Here is an 11,457-nt window from a genome sequence, read left to right as displayed (position 1 = left end):
CTTTTTTTCTTTTTTTACCCAAAGGATGTGAGCAGGAGTGGCGCTCGGGGGGCTTTAAATAGGAACTGTCTCCAAACTTTGCGACAACAGAGCATCTGAAAACTTCCAGGAGCTCGAAGTTTGAACCAGAATGGACGTCAACAGGCGAATGGGGATGAGAGACACCGTGCTGGCGCTCATCCTCGCTGTCTTGCAGGGATTTCCTCTCGGGGATACGGTCCCGAACCCATCACCTCTGGTTGGATCCACCTGGGGGAACCCAAGGAGATACGTCCACCTGCAGACATCCACAGACCTCAATAACTTCTACTTGGAGATCAGATTAGATGGGAGTGTGCGCAAAACTACGTCCAGGAGCACCTGTAGTAAGATAACTCTAATATTTATGCTGTAGTATAATGAAAGTCTGTATTCTCGTATGATTATTATTACTTTCTCCTCCTGCAGGTGTGATTTTACTGAAATCTGAAGCAAGAGATCGTGTCGCCATCCTCGGCGTCAAAAGCAGCCGTTACCTGTGCATGGACCTGGAGGGCAACCCGTTCAGCTCTGTAAGCAAATAATTAAATTGAATTCACTCAGTGTTTATTTGTGATTTAATCGACCTCACGCATTTCGTCGGAACCTTGGGCAACTTAGTTTTAGACAGTGTGTCTAAAATAAATATTCATTCATCGATAAAGGTCACTGTCAATAAACTCAGACCTCAAACCTTCAGTTACTTTTATTACATTTATAGTTTTTATGATGTTTTTATGATTTCTGCACAAAATAATGCAAAAAAAAAAAAATAGTCCATATTTGTTTTTCACCGTTTCTTTGACTAAACAGCGAGTTATTTGTATTTCTCTGAGCTATGAAGTAATTAATGTGAGAGTTTTTTGTGTTTGTGTGGTTTGTTTTTCGTGTATTTTATATTTAATAATCTCGCAAAACACTTTTGTTTTCCATGCGATCCGATTTATTTCTAAATGTGGATCTTTATTTATTTATTTATTTATTTTTAAATTTAAACAGTTTTAAAAACAAACAAACATTTATTTCATGGGATGCATCAAAGAAAGATTTGGTTGGTTATTTCCGTTTGTTTCATTTTGCCCCTCTCACCTCTCTCTTTTCCAGCCTGTCTGCCTTCGGGATGACTGTCTGTTCAACCACAAGCTCCTGGAGAACAACCGGGACGTGTACTACTCCAGCCGGACCGGCATCTTGTTCAACCTGGAGGGCTCCCGACAGGTGTACTCGGCGGGTCAGAACCTGCCGCAGACCTCCCTCTTCTTGCCCAGGAAAAACACCGTACCACTGGAGCGCCTCCTGCTGCACAGGGAGAAGAGGAACCGAGGGCAGACAGAAGAGGGTTCGGACTCCCGGGCCGTGCCCGAGGAGCTGGAGGAAATGGAGGTGGAAATGGAGACGGAAATAGAAACAGAGATCGGGGATGACGGACGCAACGTGTCCCGGGAGAAACTCGCGGCTCCATCCAGCCACGACCCCTGGAACGTGCACTTCTCCAACCCGGCCAGTCCCCGGAGCGCCGGGACAGTTGGCTGAGAAAGACCACGGTAGCCTTCAGTTAGTCTACGTGAGTCTATAGTTTAACGTTTTAGTTTAGATCATACAAGAGAAAAAATATTAACATGAGACTTCATGGAAAAATGAAAGCAGAACAAGGTCGTTCCCTCTTTTTCACACTGACTTAAAAACGTTTTTAGTCATCATTCAGCAATGCAGTGTGTTTATACACTGAATGTACAAACTTGACTTGCAACTCTATTTGCACAATTTATATTGTCTTTAAACTCACCTGCGCCTGCAGCCTTCTCTTTCCTTTTAATTTAGTTTTCACGCAGTTGTAAATATAGATTTTAAGTCGAGGGACGTGTGTTTTAACCTGTATTCACTTTAAAATAATATCTTAGGTGTCCAGATGTTTCAGCTGGCATGCTCTCACGCTGAGCATTGATCAGGATTTCTTTCGGAATATTATTTGGTTTCTCTCACAAAATCACCAGAGCCCTTCAAATGAATTACCCCCAAATCAGTGTACATGTGTGCGCAATCTTTGATTTTGTGGTTTCTTCTCAACGAGGTTTTTACAGCTGGTCTGAGAAACCCACATTTCAAAAGTGACACTGATGTTTTTTCCCATGACAGAAGCTCCACTTAGCCTGCATCTGGATTACTGAAGGCACCATTTAATGGTTTAAAACAAAAAGAAAGCGATATATATGACGAACATACTATAAAGTTTTTATTTGGTAGGTTAAGATTAAATATTTGAAAGTCCTGTGTGGTTTTTAACTTCTTAAATTGGAATTAAACAGGGAAATCCCACAACTTTTCACTGCCATCACTCATTTGTGTATCCTCCACCAGTCTTTAATACATGTCTTGAAGGAATATATGTACAGGGTAAATAACCTTTACAGATGTCAACTCCTAACTCCAGTTATGTGACTTTTACAGGTGCTGGGTGCCACCAGCAAACACAAAAAAAGAGTCCCAACGAGTATTTATTTATTTAAATCCATTCCTTCGTTTTATTTATTTGTGAGACAGTTCAAATGTACATAAAGGGAAACTTGGTTTGTCTTTGAATGTATGAGCTGGGGTCTTGGATGGAGTGTTGCTTGAATTTGGGACAAAATAAAGTAATAAAAGAAAATACGTTCTGTGTTTGTGAGTTGTTTTTGTGCGCTCTTTTTGGTAAATCTGTTAATGTTTTACTTTAAAAGTATTTTTCATACCATTTGCGTTGATTAAGTTCAGTTACTTTAGATAACAGCAAACAACAGTTTAACTCTTTTATAATCTTTGAAACAAAGCTGCAAATGTAATATGTAAGACTGATGATCTAATCAAGAAGAAATTATCCAAATGTGTTAGCTTATGTATAAAACTAGCCATTTTCTTTCATGTGAAGCACTACTGACCATCGACCAGTCTTTGTTTGTACCTCACTTAAGGTAAAGCAATGTTAGATGGTGCAATGCTTATCCCACATATCTTGACAGATTATAGATCTTCTTTTCAAACTTCTGAAGTCAACTGAATGTGACATTTTTCATGACGCTTGTAGCATTTAGAGTCAACATAAGACCTTGTGAGCTCTACCAAGAAAAAAAAACTTCTCAGGGGAAAGAAAACTTAAATGTAGATGTGTTAGTGTGACCTCAAGAGGTCCAGAATTTTGGGAGGAGCTTCAAAGCACTTTAAACATGTCTTTTTCTTCCTTCACACAGACTTTAATCCAACAGTTGCTTCTAAATTATGCTTGATTTTGAACGCTGAGTGGCAATGAGCTTTTAAAAACTGTAATAACTCTCTATATGAGGTTCATACTGTAGATGTATTGGATGTAATTTATATGTTAGGATCCCTGTAGTGATTTCGGTCAGTATGATCACGTATGTTAAGAATTTCCATGTTGTGTTTGGTGTGTATAATGTGACATTTGGACTTCTTTTTAAAAGCCGTAAACAGTTTTGGGGGATTTCCATTTCACAAATACCTATTTTATATATTGTTGTGTTGGAATTTGTATTTTAATATATTTGTGAATAAACTGAACTGCATGAGAGTGGTATCCATGATGCCCTGTCAGAGTTTGCAAGTTGTTTTTTTTTTAAGGATATCTGTTACTTTGACCTACCGAGAGACTCACAACAGGATATTAAAAATAGGTGGAAGCAGCAAAACTGATCTCCCATCAGCACTTAAAGACATCCAACATGGATTCAAAAGAAATTGAAAATGCTGACTTAGCACCGTAACCGTAGCAGAGGAAGTAGCACCAGTAATGTCAACAAATCCTTCAATGCAAACAACAGCAGCCGTTTGTGTCTGCCCTCAAATACGACAAGTTTCCCAAAAACATAATCCCCCCCCTTATTTATTATTCTAACATTATAAAATCCAGTGCACTAACTTTTAGCATTAGCATTAGATTGAATCATATCTCTAAACATGGTTAAATGTATCTGTGCTTCCTTTACCTTTCCCTCAGAATTAAGAAAAGCGGAAATCTAAAACACTAAAGTACAGTATGCATCTCTATTTTGTATTGAGGTTCAGTCTAGTAAAATAACCTTTAACCTTTGTGGGGACCATTTGATTCCCATTTTACAAATACGTGGAGATAATTTGAGTTCAGTGAACTCATAGCCTTGTTCAAGAAACCATTTTGAGATTTGACCTTTGTGACATGCTTTGTTTTCCTGCTGGAAGCAGCCATCAGTAGATGCCGTGTTCATAAACAGATGATCAGCAAAAATACTCATGTAGGGTGACTATTAACCCTACACCAGCCTGAATTGTTGATAGAAGCCAAGATGGATCAATGCTTTCATGCTGTTCTCATCAAATTCTGATCCCACCATCTGAATGTGGCAGCAGAAATGGACTCATCAGACCAGATGACACGTTTCCAATCTTCTCTGGTCTCATTTGGTGAACTGTGAAAATTGTAGCCTCAGTATCCTGTTCTGAACTGGAGTGTGGTCTTCTACTGCTGTAGCCCATTAAGAGATGCCTATGTGTTAAATTGGTTTTCATCAGCTTTTCAGTTATACACAGCTATTGGGAATAAATCAGACCATGGTTTATTGATTGAGGTCATCATGAGCTGCATCAGTCATTTATTGGAGATAAAATGATGTCAGACAACATAAAAAGATCTTATGAATATGTAGCACCCAGAAAAAAAAACAATACATCCACAAATGTCCTGCAAGTAATTTCACAGCATTCTGTGATTTGTGCAACTTGTTTTTTCCCCTCATTATTTGTGATTGTATGAAATGTTAAACACAAACTCAAAGTATCAGTGCTCTCACGAAATATTGCACACAATAAAATGAGCAGCAGCACAACTGCCACACAAGAAATGCCACAATACATTAAATACTTCAAACTTTGGTGTAACACGATAAAAGAGGCAATTTAATGATCAGTTTTTAAACAATTTAAATATGAAAGGTCACCTTACTGGCCTACAGCTGGACAGACATGGTTTCATGATGAAACAGAACTGTACACCGAATCTGAGCGTTGATCCACAGTGAAACACAGCGACTGAGAAAACATGAATTACCCTGTGCAACGTAGCCTTCAGTTACCTGTGCTAGATTAGTGCTTATAATAGTTCCATCATCCATCAGATAGTGTGTATATATACACACAAGCAGAGAATATCTACCCCTTTATTTTCTTTTGTGCTATTCACCATCTGCGAGGTTCTCCAGGTGGTCCTTCCTGTTGGTAAAAACACAGCGAGCAGCGGAGAGGACCGGCCCAGACTCAGACTCACTCAGAGTGAGAATAAAGCGGCTGATGCCCGTGTTCGGACAGGGTGAAAACACTTGCTGCATTTTCGCCCCTGCAGGTAGAGCGCAATTTAAGTCCTCCACAAGGTGCCAGATGGCTACACGTATGTAAGCGCCGTGGCTCACCACCAGAGTGTGGACAAGCACGCCCTGAAGGCCGTCAGCTGAGCAGCGGGGAGGGGTGTTGGAGGCAACGGCCGCGGTCCCCTGGGCGACATCTCCAGATGCTGAAGCTCCTGAAGAAGCAGCCGGTCCTGATGAGAGGTGCTCATCCAGCATTTGCTTGAAAAGAGCTTTGAGGAATTTTTTGAATCGCAGCTTCACCTGAAAGCAACATGACAGCTCAGAGAGCCATTCGTTTTTCCATGTAATTTTCAGTCCTCGTACCTACTGTATATTAAAACATCAGAGCTGCTGTGAATACTAGATTTTAAAAAAAAAGAAAAAAAAAACAACCTTCAACCAAAAGGCCAAAAAGATTTTGATTCCTGCAGCATTTCCACTGGAGAGATTTACTTTTTTCATCTTTGGTTTAAAAAGTCTGACTTTGATTTATCAAACTCAAACTCTGAGTTTATGCAGAAAATCTAATATGTATCTACTGATTTATCAATCAATCTAGACCAACTTTGTCTGTGGAAGTTCTTAAATTCAACTCAGTATAAAGCATGAACTCACATTTTCTTTTATGGATTAATTCTTTCATCCTTTCTAGTCTGCCCTCAAACATATTTATTTCTTGTTCAGCCATTCTCTATAAACCCAGCCACGCTCAAACAGAAGTCCAAAACTTGACCTATTACAGACTTTAAATGATGCCTCCCTCATTTTCATGCTGAAGCAGAAAAGCATAAGAATAGAAAAAAGTGAGAATGAAGAAACAGAAATAAATGCATCCACCACATTCACAGGTTACTGCCCATAAAACAACAAATGTGACCTCGACCGTAAGGACAGTTTTGTTGAAGACCAATTAGGTGATCACCATGTTCATTTCACCAAAATCTGACCAAATACTGTAGTAAGAGAGCAGGACAGTTGTGGGATAAGCTCATCAGTTCTACAATTGGATGAGCTAAAAATAACTGAATAAAGAGGATGAATAATGAAATCAAAAGTAAATAAATTAGAAAATTAAGACAAAGGTAGATAAATAGAACAGAAAAAAATAGTAACTCCGTTATCATTAACTCAATTTCTTTACTATTACCACTGATGTTGCCATTTCGGTTAATAATATAAATTTTAGGCTAATGTATGAAAATGGCCCCTGAAAAGCTCTAGACTGCTGGTCAGAGAAAATACAGGGTGGGCCATTTATATGGATACACCATAATAAAATGGGAATGGTTGGTGATATTAAAGTCCTGTTTGTGGCACATTAGTATATGTGAGGGGGCAAACTCCTCAAGATGGGTGGTGATCATGGTGGCCATTTAGAAGTCGGCCATCTTGGATACAACATTTGTTTTTTTCAATAGGAAGAGGGCCATGTGACACATCAAACTTATTGGTAATGTCACAAGGAAAACAATGGTGTGCTTGGTTTCAACATAACTTTACTGAGTTATTTACAAGTTTCTCTTTGTTCACAGCCATTGACATGTTGAAGAGGTTAACATGGGCAAAAACAAAAATTGGAACAGGACCCTCAGTTCACGCAGAAGATTTTGTTCAGTGATGAGGCAAACTTTTATGTGAATGGTGAAGTTAACAAACAAAACCACCGCTATTGGTCTGACACTAACCCACATTGGATGGATCCCTCCAAGACTGTCGGAACAACAAAAGTGATGGTTTGGTGTGGTATATGGGGTACAACGATAGTGGGTCCATTCTTCATCAATGGAAACCTCAAGGCCACTGGATATTTGAAATTGCTACATGATGATGTGTTTCCCTCTTTATGCACTGAAGCTGGCACGTTCCCTGAGTTTTTCCAGCAAGATGGTGCACCACCACATTATGGGTGCCAGGTCCGAGCATTCCTAGATGAACAGTTTCCTGGAAAGTGGATTGGTCGTCATGGGCCAGTTGAATGGCCCCCAAGGTCTCCCGATCTGACCCCCTTAGACTTTTATCTTTGGGGTCATCTGAAGGCAATTGTCTATGGTGTGAAGATACGAGATGTGCAGCACCTGAAACTACGGATACTGGATGCCTGTGCTGGCATTTCTCCTGCGGTGTTGCTATCAGTGTGTGAAGAGTGGGAGAGGAGGGTTGCATGACAATCCAACACAATGGGCAGCACATTGAACACATTTTATAAGTGGTTAGAAACTTGTAAATAACTCATGAAAGATTAAAGTTAAGTTGAAACCAAGCATTGTGACATTACCAATAAGTTTGATGTGTAACATGGCCCTCTTCCTATTGGAAAAACAAATGTTGTATCCAAGATGGCCGACTTCTAAATGGCCACCATGGTCACCACCCATCTTGAGGAGTTTGTCCCCTCACATATACTAATGTGCCACAAACAGGACTTTAATATCACCAACCATTCCCATTTTATTACGGTGTATCCATATAAATGGCCAACCCTGTACAAGCATTTCACTTATTTCATTCATTTTAATATGAATAACAACTGATTGATCAAGAAATTTTTTAAACCTCCAAAAAGAGGACAACTTTGAGAGAAATTAGAGGATAAATTTGTGTGTTGATAAGTTTACCTTCAAAGTGTAGGAGAAAATTTAAGTGTCTACTATTTTAAGTTGAGTTAGGGATGTTCATTAAACTCTCTACCCTCCCATCTTGTGAGCACTTAAACTAACAAAGGGGTAAAATAACCACCCAAAAAAGTGAATTAGGGTAGTGTGTGAATTTGAGTGAAGGAAGACGCAGCAATAGAAAAACCACAGATGTTGCTTAACACTGGTCTCTTTTATACCCCAGTAAGAGTCCCAGTATAGGCTCTGACCCAACACCCACAACACTGGGGCTTATATAAAGGGAGTTAAATGGAAATTCTGAATGTAAAATGTCAAAACAGTCTTTCTACATTCTTTTCTACATTACCCTGGTCTGAAGAAGAAGCTTTATAAAAGATCAGTATGGAAACAGAAGGGATTACTTAACCTGCAATGTCTTAAAATGACCACTGCATGGCACTGTTGTACAAGTAATGCTCTTAAGGGCAGCTGTTTGGACTAACCTGATCTAAAGTCTCTCCTCCTGGTGGTGTGTAGTCACGGCACGACTGGCCTGCAGCATTCGCCATGTTCTTCAAATACTCTTTGTGACGCCCTTCAGCGACACCAAAACCCTGTGCCAACACAAAAAGCCCCAGTTTAGGGCTCCCGTACAGCTATGTGTAACACTTTAACATGTGGAAGCAGCAGAACGTAAACAGATCTTACTCGCTCTCTGAGTAGCGGCTCCAAAACCATTTCCATGCCAGAGCAATGAGTGTTGTTCCTCAGAATTATCTCTGCTGTCTGAAGAAGGAAACGCAATCAGTCACTCATACACTCTTAATGAAAAAGACATGAATCTCAGCATAGCCATTTCTACAGATCCTGTGTTGTATTTCTCCATAACCAGATGACATTTCATTAGTTAAACATTTGATGCTGATGGGAAGTACGTGTGGCATCACTTAGTCATGTAACTGTTCACATCAGTTATTACAGCTTTGTCGTTACCTTAACTGTGAGGAAAACCGCTGAAGTGGCAGGTGGCCAGATGATAACCTATGACAGCCTCCACATGGAGGTCACTGTTGTCTGATCAGAGTGCTGTACTGAAGCATGTTTATGTCATGTTGAGTGGAGGAGAAAAGCATGGTAGGAAAAGGTACAAAAGCAACAAACTACAAGACTACATTCATGAGTGGATTGTCAGGAAAACATCCATTTATGGACTTCACGAGAAGTGGGCTGAGGCTAGTGTCAGAGCATTGAGAGCGAGCACGCACAGATGTTTTCAGGATAGGAGCTGCAACTGTCGCAGTCCTAGTATCAAGCACTCCTGAACCAGATATGACATCAGTGGAGTCTTACTTGAGCTAAGGAGAAAGATAACTGGATCCTTTATGAACGTTAAGTAAATGTATAAATTTCATTTGGAAATCAGGATCCTGGAGTCTAGAGGAAGCAGAGCAGAGGCTCAGAATCAAAGGTTTTTGATGTCCAGTGTGAAGTTTCTGAACTTTGTGATGATTTGGGTTTACATGGCGTCTGCTTTTCTTTGTGGTGGTTGGTCCGCTGCGTTTTATCAAATCCAAAGTCAATGCAGCGTCTACCAGGAGATTTCAGAGCACTTTGTGCTTGCGTCTGCTGACAAGCATTATGGAGACAATGGTTCATTTTCACAGCAGGACTCAGAACCTGCAGAAGATCCCAGTTATTTGGAACGTGAATAGCTGCCTGTGTCAAGAAACCCGTCCATTGGCGTCCCCTGAATCTTGAGCAGTGCCAGTTACAGTCTTAAGAAAGACAATACACCCTAAAAACAACCTTACTGGTCCCATAGGAATTAACATGGTAAGTAGAAACCAGGTGCTTCTATGCTTCTCCTGTACAAAAGCACAAGTTTTGGCAGGTTGCCGGTTCAGCGCTAATCTTCCCAGGAGTGGACGTCCCAGCAAAGTCACCCCAAAATCAGACCATGCAATGCTCAGAGAAACTGCAAAAAACCCTCAAAAACCAGGAGCTACATCTCAGACTCTACAGGCCTCACTTAGCATGTTAAAGGTTAAAGTTCATGACGGTAAACTGAAAAAAGACTGAACAAGTGAGGGGAAAAGGCACCTCTCTATAAAAAGTTACATCGGAACAAACCAAAGATGACACTAATGTGGAGATTTTTGGCCATAATGCAACACCACAACCAACACAGCATATCACTATGCTGTGGGACTGTTTGCTTTGCAATAATTCTAGCAGCAATATTTTAAAGTATAGTGCAAGTGGCAGGAAAGCAGGTGCTGTAGTGGAATAGTAAAATTTGCCTAATAAGGTTTGTAAGTGTGTGAACTGACCTGGATATATCTGTTTGGCAACCTTAATAAAAGCTAAGCAAAGGTGCTTCAGTGCTTCCTTTAGCCGTTACGAAAGGAAAGATGATAACTCCATCCAAAAATTCACACCATCCAAACATCTTTAAAAAAAAAAAAAAACCAACATACCTGTCACAGATTAATGTCAATGAACAGTTTCTATTTCATACCATAACCTGCTGATGGATTCAACTATAAACATTATGCTGCTGTAATCAAATCTGCTTCTTATCCATTTGATTCTTTGCATAAAGAATATAGGCTTATATTTTAAAAAGTGCTATAAATAAATACTGTGAGCCATGTTAAAATGATCAAAGTGGATTAAAAGTTAATGGTAAATAGATCGGTAAAAGTAGCTAAAGTGTTGGACTATTTTTCATTGATGTCATCTCTACAGCAAGATATGCGCCACCTCTGTCACAGTCATTTTCCTCCCATGGTGCCCCAAAAAGTGCACCTGAGTGCCTCACCTGTACAGCTCGTTGCAGGTTACTGACAAACACTTTGGTAAACGAGATGTCTTTGAGGTATTGTCCTGCTGCCTCAGCCTGCTGCACACCTGTCTCTGACAGCAGTGTGTCCACACCTTGACCTGAGATCACAAAGTACAGACAGTCCAAACACACAGGTGCAGTTAGATGTGAAAGGTAAACACGTGATTACATCTGTTGCTATAACGTGAATCACCTTGCAGCAGCTTTTCCCTGTTGTACTGCGTTTCCCCACTGTGTAGAAACAGAACAACAAATCCGAGTTAGACGACTCATATAAACATCTCCTAAAAAAAAAAAACTAGAACAGAGCACAAACGTTAAAGGTGCCTAAGTCTCCTATTGCTCAAAGTCAGCCGCACAGGCACACATGTAGCCACACAGCATGCTGCAAAACCTGACAGGACACGCAGGCTCTATAGGAAACACCAACATCAGCAAATCACTCATCTTCAAGTCGGGTGAAAGTATGAAACCATAATTAAGCCGCTAAATTACTACTTACTGTCGTACGAACGTTAAACTGAACGTAAACATTTTCAGCAGCCGCTCTCGCACTACTTCCTGTTTGGTTCGGCTGCAGTTGTGCGTGACGTTTCCTCCTACGTCATGACGCATTGCAGTGCTGCGTAAC

At 40.2% G+C, this 11,457-nt stretch overlaps 2 protein-coding genes across 3 annotated transcripts; one reads left to right on the top strand and one right to left on the bottom strand.

Moving 5' to 3' along the window:
- fgf23 (fibroblast growth factor 23) lies at positions 1 to 4,491 on the top strand. Its single transcript, XM_085137349.1, has 3 exons — positions 1 to 365; positions 448 to 551; positions 1,123 to 4,491. Exons 1-3 carry the CDS (start codon positions 131 to 133, stop codon positions 1,549 to 1,551), a joined length of 768 nt encoding a protein of 255 aa, XP_084993475.1. The 5' UTR covers positions 1 to 130; the 3' UTR covers positions 1,552 to 4,491.
- Positions 4,492 to 4,600: 109 nt separating this feature from the next.
- On the bottom strand, positions 4,601 to 11,457 carry tigarb (TP53 induced glycolysis regulatory phosphatase b). 2 transcript variants are annotated; one of them, XM_085137347.1, is made up of 7 exons: positions 11,329 to 11,421; positions 11,186 to 11,239; positions 11,020 to 11,057; positions 10,803 to 10,924; positions 8,690 to 8,767; positions 8,485 to 8,595; positions 4,601 to 5,648 (listed from the first exon to the last, which is right to left on the bottom strand). In XM_085137347.1, exons 1-7 carry the CDS (start codon positions 11,358 to 11,360, stop codon positions 5,217 to 5,219), a joined length of 867 nt encoding a protein of 288 aa, XP_084993473.1. In that variant the 5' UTR covers positions 11,361 to 11,421; the 3' UTR covers positions 4,601 to 5,216. The 2 variants fall into 2 exon arrangements, with proteins under 2 accessions (XP_084993473.1, XP_084993474.1); XM_085137348.1 differs by lacking the exon at positions 11,186 to 11,239 and having other exon boundaries at positions 11,329 to 11,457.

The sequence above is a fragment of the Neolamprologus multifasciatus genome, chromosome 17 (genome assembly GCF_963576455.1).
Source record: "Neolamprologus multifasciatus chromosome 17, fNeoMul1.2, whole genome shotgun sequence".
NCBI classification, from domain to species: domain Eukaryota; kingdom Metazoa; phylum Chordata; class Actinopteri; order Cichliformes; family Cichlidae; genus Neolamprologus; species Neolamprologus multifasciatus.
This window is presented reverse-complemented; position numbering and strand designations above follow the sequence as displayed.

What these genes read in the sequence shown, in the direction of transcription:
- tigarb (XM_085137348.1), bottom strand. Translation starts at nt 11,441, where the DNA reads ATGCGTCATGACGTAGGAGGAAACGTCACGCACAACTGCAGCCGAACC. An exon ending in CAGGGAAAAGCTGCTGCAAG is followed by an intron (nt 10,925 to 11,019) that starts GTGATTCACGTT and finishes TTGTGATCTCAG; the next exon opens with GTCAAGGTGTGGACACACTG. An exon ending in GAGGAGAGACTTTAGATCAG is followed by an intron (nt 5,649 to 8,484) that starts GTTAGTCCAAAC and finishes TGTTGCTTTCAG; the next exon opens with GTGAAGCTGCGATTCAAAAA.
- fgf23 (XM_085137349.1), top strand. Translation starts at nt 131, where the DNA reads ATGGACGTCAACAGGCGAATGGGGATGAGAGACACCGTGCTGGCGCTC. An exon ending in TACGTCCAGGAGCACCTGTA is followed by an intron (nt 366 to 447) that starts GTAAGATAACTC and finishes CTCCTCCTGCAG; the next exon opens with GTGTGATTTTACTGAAATCT. An exon ending in AGGGCAACCCGTTCAGCTCT is followed by an intron (nt 552 to 1,122) that starts GTAAGCAAATAA and finishes TCTCTTTTCCAG; the next exon opens with CCTGTCTGCCTTCGGGATGA.